Below are 13,813 nucleotides of genomic sequence, written 5' to 3'. Positions count from 1 at the left end.
TGTTACAGCAATAGTGAAGTTGCTGACTAATCAAAGCCATCAATACGTATAGATATGACATGAGGAAAATCCCAGTGGTGGAAAAGTTCAGGAGGTCCAAAGTCACACCTTCCTCCGAAGTATGATCTACTTACAAAGTCATGTCTCATATTATTCATATACTGGATCCCAAATGTATTTTCTGAAAGAAATCTAATGAATTTCATTTAAAGGAAACAATGCTAACTGCTTCCATCAGGTTGATCAAGTATGTAAAGAGAAAAAGATTAACAAAAACGAATGTAGGCCCCCCTTAGAGTCAGAAACGGGAGAATTTATAACGGGCAATAAAGAAATGGCCGAGGAATTAAATTTGTACTTTGCTTCAGTCTTCACAAAAGAAGACATGAATAGTGTACCAGAAGTTCTGAGAGAAACAAGTTTTACTGAGGAGCTGAAGGAAATCAGCATTAGTAGAAAAATGGTTTTGGGAAAATTGATGGGATTGAAGGTGGATAAATCTCCAGGTTCTGATGAGCTTCATCCCAGAGTACTTAAGGAAGTGGCCCTGGAAATAGTAGGTCCATTGGGGGTTATTTTCCAAAATATTTTGGACTCTGGACTGGTTCCTACAGATTGAGGGTTGCTAATGTAAGCCCGCTATTCAAAAAAGGAGAGGAGAGAAAACAGGTAACTATAGACAAGTGAGCCTAACATCGGTACTGGGGAAGTTGCTAGGGTCTACTATCAAGGATTTCACAACTCGGCATTTGGAAGGCAGTGGTATAATCAGACAAAGTCAGCATGGATTTACAATAGGGAAATCATGCTTGACGAATCTATTGGAATTTTTTGAGGATCTAATTAGTAGAGTTGACTGAGGAGAACCAGTGGATGTGGTTTATTTAGACTTTCAGAAGGCTTTCAAAAAGGTCTCACATAAGAGACTACAATGGGATTGCAGGTAATGTCTTGAGATGGATAGAAAGCTTGTTAGCAGATAGGAAGCAAAGATTTGGCATAAATGGGGTCATTTTCTGATGGGAAGTCAGTGACTCCTGGGGTTCCACAGGGATCTATGCTGGGGCCCCAACTGTTCACATTATATATTAATGATTTGGAAGAGGGAACTGAATGTATTATCTCCAAATTTGCAGATGATACAAAGTTAGGTGGGAGGGTGAGCTGTGAGGAGGATGCAGAGATGCTTCAGCATGATTTGGACAGGCTGAGTGTGTGAGCATAGGCATGGCAGATGCAGTATAATGTGGGTAAATGTGAGGTTATCCACTTTGGCAGCAATAATAGAAAGAGAGATTATTACTTGAATGGGTGTAAATCGAGAGAGTTGGATATTTAGCAAGATCTTGGTTTCTTCGTCCATAAGTCGCTGAAAGTAAGCGCACAGGTACAGCAGGCAGTAAAGAAGGCATATGGTATGTTGGTCTTCATAGTGAGAGGATTTGAGTATAGGGATAAGGATGTTTTTCTGCAATTGTATAGGGTGTTGGTGTGGCCACACTTGAAGTATTGTGTGCAGTTTTGGTGTCTTTATCTGAGGAAAGATGTCTTTGCTATAAAGGGAGTACAGCGAAGGTTTATCAGGCTGATTCCTGCGATGACAGGTCTGTCATATGAGAAGAGACTAAGTCAGTTAGAATTATATTCACTGGAGTTCAGAAGTGTGAGAGGGGATAGCATAGAAACTTACAAAATTTTCACAGGGTTAGACAGGTAGATTCAGAAAGAATGTTCCCAATGGTGGGGGAGTCCAGAACCAGGGGCCATAGTTTGAGGATAAGGGGTAAATCTTTTAGAATTGAGGTGAGGAGAAATTTCTTCACCCAGAGCATGGTGAATGTGTAGAATCCGCTAACACAGAATGTAGTTGAGGCCAAAACATTGCCTGAGTTCAAGAAGAAATTAGATATCGCACTTGGGGCTAAAGGGACCAAGAGATATGGAGGGAAGGGGGGATCAGGATATTGAATTCGATAATCAGTCATGATCAAAATTGTTGGCGGAGCAGGCTCGAAGGGCCAAATGACTGATTCCTGCTTCTAGTTTCTATGTTTCTATGATCACTACTTAAAAGGACGACAGTCACCTGCCATATTTTAAGCCACTGGATCCATTTGATTGATATCTTGATTCCTTTTCTTTTTGGCATTTTTCCGCACTATTAAAATGGTTCATGTCTTACAGTGACACCATTGGGTGGGCAATGGAAAAAGCCCACTCATCACCTACACTACCACAATGTGGGCTAAAAATTTTCAACTACTTGCGCCAATTGGATCTTCCGGTCCCACCTAAAGGAATAGATGATTGAATGACTCGCCGCATGCATTGCAGGCCAGAAAATCCTGACCATGCTCTCCAAAACAAGACAATCTCTGAGCCAGATGAACCCGCCATTTAATAATATTGAAAAAAATGCCTGTCATGAAGTATTTATTACAAGGAATCTTGGTGATGTCCATTCTTTCTCACAGGTTCTTCCTGGCCCTTCATAACTACTTCAATGAGTCAGCAGAATAAAATGAAAAGTAGATTTTCCAATTGGCATTATTTTACCATTGCTATTGTTGCTTATAGCAAATTCTAAGGCACAGAATCTCTTGTAAACACTGCAAACAAAACAAGTGTTTGAAAGTTTCAATTCACAGCCCCCAGTCGATCCCCGTTCTCTATAATATCAAAGGACATACTAACCAATGAAGAATCTGTTTTTGGTATAACGAGTGCCAACATGTTTCCAATAACATAACATTGAATCTAATGAAAATATATTTTCAAACTAATGAAACTAAATTTTCCAATTAATGCAATGCTTTTGGGTTCAACGTTTGAATAAATCTAATATTAACTTTGAATTGTAATAGCATTTCATGCCTTTGTAAAGAGGATCATAGAAAAACGGAGCTGATTAATGTTCTGGAATCCAGCGGTAGCATTTTTTCTGCCCACTTGTCCAGTTATAATCGGGCCTTCTGAATTTCTTCAATCAGAATACTGCTCAGCTGTTTGAAGTTTTAATTTGATCAAACGCTCCTCAGTTCACCTGCCTTCAGTAACTTGTTTTACATTCTGTCTTCAAAGTTAAATGTAAAAGTAAAGTCATGAAAAAAACCAAAGCATGAGCAAAACTACAAGAAATTCAATGGATCATACAATATAAAAGGGAACTGGTAGCTCATTTCAGTTTGGCAAATCAAGATATGTATTAACTCTAAGGCTAAAGGCCGGATTCTCCGACCTCGCCCACAGCCGAGATTCTCCTGTCCCGCTGTAGCGAATGAAGATTTGACTGAATGAACAGAAAATTCTGGCCTCAATCTTTTTGACTATACCTAAAAACATCATGAAAAAATCTGAGCACCTCTGACTAATTTAATTCAATTCCAGTGTTTTGTCCCACTTTGATAACTTCCTGTTAAATTAATGCATTTATCATTTGTGTAACACATGAAATAGATTCTAAATATTCTAGCTAGAGTGTAAGTCCAGAACGGGTCCTACTTGAGTGCTAACAATGAGAGTAATCTCATCCTTTACACCCCCCACCCCTTTAATCTGAGCAATTTAATTACTTCTATTCTGAAGGGCATTAAGGGCAATTTCCCACAGAGCCTTAATTTTTAGGCTAATAGGCGGCAGTTGGATAAGGGTGCCAAAAAGAATAAGTTAATAATCTCAATCTCGAGTGGAAAATGGACAGGGAGAGCGGGAGAGGCACCTCAACCTAAAGGCCCCTTCAGATTTCAGGCATCTTCTTCTCAGGGACCTGGAAGCTCCGGCCCTCCTCCCTTGGGGTTTATCTTCGACACCAAGGTCACCCTCCTTTCCAACTACCCCGCATTCCCAGGTCATCCTCTTCTCTCACGCCCCTGTGACCCCTTGTAATTTACCTGAAGTGTAGTCCCGGGACTTAGGCTCAGGCACTACACTGCAGTCCCTCTTCTGGCCACTGTAATACTGTACTTGGTGAGTTGATCCTTAATCTGATTGGCCAACAGCTCTCCAAGGCAGGACTTCCATCCAAAAAGGACAGAGGTCCCACCTGCTGCCTATCAATGCTCAAATGAGCATGAAGGGTGGAATTTTCTCCAAAAAATTCTAACTGTAAAACGGGCATGAAAATAGTAGGTTTGTTTCACCCGTTTTTTCAGCAAGGTGGGTGATGGTAATTTATGGCACTGTGTGCAATACAAAGGGCGTAATGTGATTCTCGCCAGGAGGGGGAGGGTTGGAATCTCAGCTCGTCGGGAAGCCGGCTGCTGAGCTCTCGGAGCGCCATTGCGCAGGCAATCTCCCAGTATGCTGTGTACATAGTATACAGGGAGATCTGTCAATCCCCTCCCCACGGACATCACCCCTATTCCCTCAATCACCACCTCAGCCGATTATCCCCCATCCCTGTTCACTCCCTCGGCCGAGGAGCACTGCCTGGCCCTGCCCATGTCAATCTGGGGGAGGGAAGTGGCGGTGGTCTAATGGACTCTGGGCCTACCAGTAAGTCCATCACATCCGCTTCCTGTTGTTGGGGACCATCTGTGATCCTCGCCAGTGAGGATCGCGACCGGCAAGGAGACTAAGTTAAGTGAGCCTTGACAATTGCATCCCGGGATCATTAGTGACATGTCATGTCATTAATATTTAAATCAGCCTCATGCCTGCGTGATTTTGTTGGCAGAATGGGGCCGGGAAGATCATGAGAGGCGAGTAAGTAGGCGCAAATCCAATTTTCTGCCTCTCGCCCTATCCTACCGTCTCGCCACACCGATGAAACAGCGTGACGAGCCAGTAAGGTCCAGCCTGAAATGGCAGTGGGCCTGAGCCTATGTCCCAGGACTACACTTCAGGTAAGTTATGAGGGGTCACAGCGGCAGGAGGGAAGAGGATGACCTGGGGAAGAGGGGGAGGGGTGAGGAGTTGGGAGGGGGACGATCTCGGTGTCAGAGGTAAGCCCCAAGGGGGGAGGGCCAAAGCTTCCAGGTCCCCGAGAAGAAGGTGCCCCAAATCTGAAGGGGCCTTTAGGTTGAGGTGCCTCTCCCGCTCTCCCTGTCCGTTTTCCACTCGAGATTGAGATTGTTAACTTATTCTTTTCAACACCCTGCTTTGCTATATACATAGCTCCCATGATCACTGATGTACTCCACTTGTCCTTCATAACTCCTAAATTATCATAGAATCCTACAGTGCAGAAGGAGGCCATTCAGCCCACCAAGTCTGCACCACCCAAAATCCCACCCAGGCCCTATCCCCATAACCCCATCCTGTGCATTTCCCGTCCACTCTCAGGCTAGCAGGCCTTTGTGTCAGTGACTCTTACCTTCTCACCTGAAACCGCACATCACCAGTGACTTTAGTGATTTTCCTCCTCAGCAGGCCACAGGTCTGAATAATTGCTGTAAATCTCAAATGTAATTTCCGTCTCCATTCCTCCCTCTCCAACCGCCCCCCCCCCCCCTCCTCCAAAACTACCAAGCATGAAGAAACTAGGCTTGCAACTCTCTACTGAGTCCCCTCTTTGTAACTCCATCCTTGATCATCTCTACCATCACCTACACTCCTCCCTCCCCACTCCTCCCTCCCCACTCCTCACTCCAAATGCACATTGTCCACCCCTCTTATTTTTTCTGGGGCTCTTGTTGACATCTTTGACTTTGCTCACATTTGATTTCCTGGACTCCACTGACATCAGGACAATAATCACCTCACTGGAAAATGCTGTGACTGGGCTATCATGATTCTGTTCTACCATACAACCTCTTTGATGGTAAAATAACCTTTGACAATCCACAGTGCCCATCCCTCACCTGTTGCTGGTACCTACTGACCTTCTGGACATGTACTTTACCACAATGCTGGATTCTGAGCCACATTTTAAAGACAAGAACCTTGTCATGTAATGAAGTACATGTTCGATCCTGAGCAAAAATGCATTGACTGAATTGAATTCCTTCATCAACTTCTGAATCTTCCCCTGCCTGTACCATTTCACCACCACTTTTTACTGAGACTGTTCTTGGCTGGACTACCACCATTATTAATACCTGGCCTATTTCTGTCGGATTAGTTTCCACTCCTCCAATTGGTCATTTCATTCCACATTGGATGAACTCTGATCCACTCCTATAGGTACCATTCTGCTCTGGATGCTGCTGTCACACAGCTGAATGATTTCAGCTTTGCTATATACATACCTCCCATGATCACTGATGTACTCCACTTGTCCTTCATAACTCCTAAATTATCATAGAATCCTACAATGCAGAAGGAGGCCATTCGGCCCATCGAGTCTGCACCGCCCACAATCCCACCCAGGCCCTATCCCCATAACTCCATGCATTTACCCTAGCTAGTCCCCTGACACTAAAGGGCAATTTAGCATGACCAATTCACCTAACCCACGCATCTTTAGACTATGGGAGGAAACCGGAGCACCTGGAGGCAACCCATGCAGACACAAGGAGAATGTGCAAACTCCACACAGACAGTGACCCAAGCCGGGAATTGAACCCAGGTCCCTGGTGCTGTGAGGCAGCAGTGCTAACTACTGTTGCCAAATTAGTTTGCTCTGGGCTGATTTAGGCTGCCGCTTGAACATTCTGCTGGTGCTCTGATCTTGTATGATCCTCGACACTCTACAGCTATTCCTCCAATCAGGGTCCTCATTTGTTCCAATTTTGTGGATGATCCCTTCAGCCATCCCTCGCTCCCTGAACCTGAATGCTCCGCTCCCTCCCCCATCAATGGGCTTTTGGCTGGTCTGCCACATCCCCTGCAACAGGTCCCACCACAGCAGGGCTGGAAAATCCTGGCTTTCTGGACTGAGTTTAATTTGCAATCACAGTAACAACTTTACCCAATTCAATGTGTTTCAACATTGAGGCAGTGAAATGCTGCCTTTCAAAGTGAAAGGGTACAACCTGGACAACAACGCTTAAATACTGGAATGTAACCACTTATCTTCACCTTGCCTGAAGTCACTATCATTTACCCACAAATAACAGCGAGCGCCATAATCTTTATCATTACTCTGACAGCAAAATCCGGCCCATCATATTTGAATGCAAGTTTTTGAAAGAAAACGTAATTTGGGAGAATACTCTAGATTGAAAAATAATTATAGGGAAATGGACGGAGCTCTGGATTTTGTTTTGATTAAACAAGATTGCTTTGATCCTTCCAGATGAGCCTGCTGTTCTGGAAACAGAAGACCTGGACAGAAAAGCTATGCGGCTTGGTGGGGGCTTGGACCCTGACACTATCTCACTGGCGTCTGTCACTGCTGTCACCACCAATGTCTCAAACAAGAGGTAATTGAACTTTATCCTTGTGTCAGATTAAATATTAATTTAGAGATGTATTTGTTCCAATAATCATTTACACGTACTGCTCCTATTAAAATAAGGCACAGTAGTGGAACTTTTCCACAACCCCACAACACCGGTTGGGTCTCACAATTAGTACAATGCAGCTACAATCTTCAATTTCTCAATAAGCTGCCTACTGCTTGCAAAGCCCAGAAAATCCAATCAGAACACCTGAAAAGCATTCCAGCTAGTCAGTGCTCACTTTAAATAAATATCGCCTGGAAACACAGTTGCCAAGTTATGCCAATTGATTTCAAATTGTGTAATCCCTTTTCCTCAAACACAATATACTTAGTGCTTCTTTATTCCAACTCCTGAAGCGGCATTGCCAGATAACAGTTGTTGTGCTCAGTCTACCAAGGGGCTATCTCTTTTGGTTTTCCAATCGATTTTCAGATTCTGGAGAGAAAGAAGGATGCAAGGCAACATTACACTTCCATGCAGCCAAGGCAAACATGCTTAAGTACAGACAAAGAATTCTGAATGTAGACAGAGTGGGGCCAATTTCCCTGTTCCCCTCTGTGTGGGTTCTCAACATGATGTGGAGATGCCGGCGTTGGACTGTAAGAAGTTTAACAATACCAGGTTAAAGTCCAACAGGTTTATTTGGTAGCAAAAGCCACACAAGCTTTCGGAGCTCCAAGCCCCTTCACCTGAAGAAGGGGCTGGAGCTCCGAAAGCTTGTGTGGCTTTTGCTACCAATAAACATGTTGGACTTTAACCTGGTGTTGTTAAACTTCTTACTGAGTTCTCAACAGACAGAGCGCCATAGAATTTGATGACCATGACCCAAAGCTTTGACAGTGGGTCATCTGGACTCGAAACGTCAGCTCTTTTCTCTCCTTACAGATGCTGCCAGACCTGCTGAGATTTTGTCTTTTGGTTTCAGATTCCAGCATCCACTGTAATTTGCTTTTATCTAAGACATCACAAATCAGAGGATGCAGATTTCAGCCTGCCAACATTAGATAGATCACTGCAATATCTCAGTGGAGTAAAAACTGGCATCATTCAATTCAGGAACTAGAAATCTGAAATAACAAAAACAAAACTTTAGAAATGCGTAGCATGTTTGACAACATCCAGGAAAAATAAAGGAAGGTTAACATTTACATTCAGCAGACCGTATGTTGGAAATTAAAACTGAAAAACTATCAAGTCTCTTTTTAGCAATGAATAAACTGAAGTGAGAAAGATACAAACAGATCAAAGTTAAGAATCATATAGAATCATTAATACCACAAACTGAGTTTAATAGCCTGTGGACAGATTCTTTAAAAATGATGGGAAGAGGCATTGTACTATTGGATGATCCACAAAAATCATTTCAATCATATGAACATACAAACATACATGCAAACATATGAATTAGGAGCAGGAGTGGCTACCTGGCCTTTTGGGACTGCTCTGCTATTCAAAAAATCATGGCTGCTCTGGTTTTAACCATGATTCCACATTCCTGCCTATCCCGACTAACCTTGCGCCCCCTTGGTAATCAAGAATTTACCTCATTCTGCTTTGAAAACATTCAAAACTCTGCTTCCACCATCTTTTGAGGAAGAGAGTTCCAAAGTTTCACAATTATCTCAGAGGAAAATATTTCCTCGTCTCAGTTTTAAATGAGTGACCTTTTACTTTTAAACAGTGACTACTAGATCTATATTCTCCCACAAGAGGAAACATCCTCTCCACATCCACCCTGCCAAGACCGCTCTGGATTTTAAAAAGTTGCAATCAAGTCATCTCTTACTCTCCTAAACTCCAGCAAATACAAGCCTCATCTGTCCAACCTTTCCTCATAAGACAACTCCCTCATTCCAAGTAAATTGTTTCTGAACTGTTTTTAACACATTTACAACTTTCTTTAAATAAGGAGATCAACACTGTACGTAGTACTCCAGGTGTGGTCTCACCAGTGCCCTGTACAACTGAAGCACAACTTCCCTACTTTTGTCATCTATTTATGTAATTGACATAAATTCATAGAATCATACAGTGCAGAAGAGGCCCTTCGGCCCATCGACACATTAGAAACATTTGAACTCCCACCTAATCGCATCTGCCAGCACTTGGCCCTTAGCCCTGAATGTTATGACGTGCGAAGGGCTCATCCAGATACTTTTTAAAGGATGTGTGACAACCCACCTCTACCGCCCTCCCAGGCAGCGCATTCCAGACTGTCACCACCCTCTGGGTAAAATGTTTTTCCTCACATCCCCCCCTAAACCTCCTGCCCCTCACCGCGAACCTATGTCCCCTTGTGATTGATCCTTCAACTAAGGGGAACAGCTGCTCCTTATCCACTCTGTCCATGTCTCCCATAATCTTGTACACCTCGATCAGGTCACCCTTCAGTCTTCTCTGCTCCAAATTGTAAAAAGTTGAGGTTCCAGCCCTGATCCCATTGGCTCACCACTCCTGCCAACCAGAAAAAGACCCATTTATGCCTACTCTCTGTTTTCTGTTGGCTAGCCAGTCTTCTAACCATGCCAATGTGTTACTCCCTAAACCATGAGCTTTCTTTTTTGAAATAACCTTTAATGGGCCTGATTTTACCATTTTGAGTCGAAGTGCCGAATCTGGGCGTCAAATAGATCCGCGCCTGGAATCCTCTTTCCAGCGCGCCCATGTGCGTTTTGCCGGCTCCAGTCCGATTCGCGCTGTGAGCGGGGCTTAGCACTGGCGGACCGATTGGAGCTCTGAACTGCGCATGCGCAGTTCAAAAAATATCTAACAGAGCGTGCCCGGGCACGAAAGAAAAACAAATGCAGAAGGTGGAGAGAGCGGCTCTCTGATGATCATCCTCTGGTCGGGGGGGAGGGGGTGTTGGGAGGAGGAGGTGGGGCGGGACCCAGATCATCCCCTGGTCAGGGGGGGTTCTGGTGCCAAACTGCGGCCGATCGGTGGGGAGGGAGGGGGCAGGGGGATCCGCCGCCACTCTGTGGGCGATCCCTCCTCCTCACCAGAGGAACGAATCCCTCCTGCCAGAGTGGACGTGCGGCCATGCCATCCCACAAAACCTTCAGGATGAAGCGATTCCTCGCTAAGAAGATGAAGCAGAACCAGCCGATTCCACAGTGGATCTGCATGAAAACCGGCTACAAGATCAGTACAAGTCCAAGAGGAGACACTGGAGAAGGACCAAGCTGGGCCTGTAAAGGGATACGCCATCACTGGCACACTACCAGCCACAGATTACTCTTCCCTGCAGGGGCAAGAGAGCGGGAGAGATGGCTGTGGCTGGTATTGTACCAGTGATGGTGTATCCCTTTACAGGCCCAGCTTGGTCCTTCTCCAGTGTCTCCTCTTGGACTTGTACTGATCTTGTTGCCGGTTTTCATGCGGATCCACTGTGGAATCGGCCAGTTCTGCTTCATCTTAGTGAGGAATCGCTTCATCCTGAAGGTTTTGTGGGATGGCATGGCTACACATCCACTCTGGCAGGAGGGATTCATTCCTCCGGTGGGGAGGAGGGATCGCCCGCAGAGGGGCGGCAGACCCCCCTGCCCCCTCCCTCCCCACCGATCGGCCGCAGACTGGCAGCAGAACCCCCCCGACCAGAGGATGATCTGGATCCCGCCCCCCTCCTCCTCACGCCGCCCCTCCTCATCCCCACCCCCCACCCCCCCCCCCCCCCCCCCCCCACCCCCCACCACCCCCCAACCCCAGAGGATGACCTGGGTCAGGGAGCCGTTGCAGTCTCTGACCCCGCTCTTCGGAGGCTGCAGCGGCGACTTCAAACTTTTATTTTGCAGGTCGGTAACAGCGCGGACGCGGATCGGGCCAGAAGACGGTAAAGTGGGATTTGGCGGTAGAGTTGGGCGCGCGGTTCATTAAGTCGATTTAAATGCATGCAAATGCATTTAAATCGTCGGGCCGCCCGAATCGGGTGTGGGTAAAGCCGCGATCTGCTCGGAATCGGGTGCAGATCATGGTATAGGCCCAGTGACCAACTTTACCGCGATTTCGCACCCGAAAACAGGCGTGACATTTTGGTAAAATCAGGCCCAATGTGTCACCTTATCAAATGCCTTCTGAAATCCAAGTACGGTACTTAGAGATTCCCTTTCATCCACAGCGCATATTAATCCTTCAAAGAACACCAAAATATTGGTTAGACATGATTTCCCTTTCACAAAACCAGCTGATTCTTCCTGGTTACCTTGAATTTTCCTGAATACTCAGCTATAACTTCCTTAAAGATCAATTCTAACACCTTCCCTATGACAAACATCAAGCTGACTGGTTTATTGTTTCCTTTTTTTTACTGCCTCCTTCCCTTCTTGAATAGAGGAGTTATACTTGCCATGTGCAAGTCTGATGGATCCTTTCCAGAATCGAGCAATTTTTGGAAAATTAACACCAATGTATCTTCAAACTTAATTGGTCACCTTTTTTAAGACCTAGGCTGAATAGTATAAGGACCTGGAGATTTATCAGCCCGCAGCTTCATCTGTTTGCTGAGAACCACTTCCCTAGTGATTGTAATTGCACCAAATTCCTGTCTCCCTTCCACCTCCTGATTTACAGATATTACTGGAATGTTTTTGTATCTTCTATAGTGAAGGCAGAAACAACATATTTATTCATTTCATCTGCAATTTCCTTATTTTCTACTATTAACTCCCCATTGTCACACTCTAGAGGACCAATATTTACTTTACTTTTTTCTTTTTTAAGTACTTGTAGAAACTCTGGGTATCGGTTTTACATTTCTAGCTTCCTCTCATACTCTAATTTCTTCCAGTTTCCTATCAAAGAAAAATACAGTTTGCAAAAGAAGACATTGTTGATCCCAATTGAACTTGTAAGAGACTCATTATGAATTTTACTGAAAAGCACACCGATGAGTTTTATCATGCTTCAAGTCATTATGAACATTTAATTATTTTGCACTTATTCACAGGTCAAAGCCTGAAATCAAAATGGAACCCAGTGCAGGCAGACCTCAGGATTACCAAGTAAGTTACAGAAGATTTCTTTACAAGGTCAAAACATTGAACTGGTTGTGACCAGTTGGAAGGTATCTGAAGATGAATTCCTCTCACTTAAATCAGAGAAAATCGATAATATAAATCCTTCTATCATAAATGAACTTCCTATTAAAAAAATCCTCAGAATCCAGCCAAATCCAAACCATCCTCTGAGAATATTTGGAATTTGTTCTGAAAAGTGTCCGACAGACCATATCTCTGTTCTCATGCAGATTACTAAAGAATTGTGTGTTATGTAGTCAGGTCCACTTACTGTCAAATCTGTCAGTCATACCAAAATATCTTTCCTTAACTCAACAATAATCTATGACCTGCACTTAATTTGTTGTATAAAGTTCTACTTGCACTGTTCAGGACAAATTCCAACTGTTTCCAGAGGGTAAAGTTGACCTGGGATGTAAGTCTCCAGCTGAAAGACCAGTTAGAATGGAACAAGATAAGTAACTCATCTCTTATACAAAAACCCAATCTAAAACTTGCTTAGCAACTTCAGTCTACTACTGAACTGATGGAACTCCTGCAATTACAGTCCAGTAACTCGAGAAGTAGGTGGCCTTTTCATCAAACCTCTGACAACTTGGTTGGGAAATCTATGTTTTCATCATTGTCTTTCTTTAATTTCTCCCTCTAAGGGTTAAGGATTTCACTCTTTGTCATTTGCCAACCCTACGCATTTACCAAAGGAGAGAGTGATTATTAAGTTATAGTTTTAGTTGTCTCATAGAATTGCTACAGTGCAGAAGGAGGCCATTCAGCCCATTGAGTCTGCACCGATTCTCTGTCAGTGTATCTTATGCAGGGCCTCTTGGCTGCGTTATCCCCATAACTCCTCACATTTACCATGGCGAATCCATCTAACCATTTTCTGTCTATCCTTTTCTCACTGTGTGGTTACACAGATTTTCACAACTTTATTTAGTTGTAGGATTGAATGTCATTAATCGCAACTGACAGTGGATACAGCTGCAATAAAGCAAGATCGGCATTTTTAGTTCTTTTCATCATTTGGAACAAAACATTTTGATATCCTGAGGCACTGCTTGTTAGTCTAGCCAATAACTGGTATAATTTATCATGCTTAAAGCTGATGGATGCAAATTTGCAGATAGTGGAGGCTGTGGAAGAAAATGTTACTGATAAATGTAAAATATTGCACATTGGGTAAAATAATCTTCAATGAAAGTATAAAATAAAATGTATAATATTGGTGAATTGAGACCCACAAATTTACTTGGGAGTAAAGATTTAGACAATGTGGCAAGGCAATTAAAAAAACAATCATAAAATATTATAAGACATAATGTGAATGGTGAAATAGTTTTCTTTTCATTTCTCAAGGTATGGGCATCATCAGCAAGGCAGCATTCATTTCTCCATCTGTAAAAAGATATTACTTTCCTCTTAAGCCAGCTATGCTGTCCAGTGAAATGATTGGACTACATTTGGACAACCCCATGT

General features: G+C 43.8%; 1 protein-coding gene across 1 annotated transcript in view; it reads left to right on the top strand.

Moving 5' to 3' along the window:
- Positions 1-13,813, top strand: part of otofa (otoferlin a) — a 379,834-nt gene that overhangs the window by 239,958 nt on the left and 126,063 nt on the right. The window contains exons 8-9 of the mRNA XM_078213737.1: positions 7,178-7,304; positions 12,268-12,322. Coding sequence (XP_078069863.1) covers positions 7,178-7,304; positions 12,268-12,322 — 182 coding nt within the window. The remainder of the gene's footprint in view (positions 1-7,177; positions 7,305-12,267; positions 12,323-13,813) is intronic.

Source organism: Mustelus asterias, chromosome 5 (genome assembly GCF_964213995.1).
Source record: "Mustelus asterias chromosome 5, sMusAst1.hap1.1, whole genome shotgun sequence".
Taxonomy (NCBI): Eukaryota; Metazoa; Chordata; class Chondrichthyes; order Carcharhiniformes; family Triakidae; genus Mustelus; species Mustelus asterias.
This window is presented reverse-complemented; position numbering and strand designations above follow the sequence as displayed.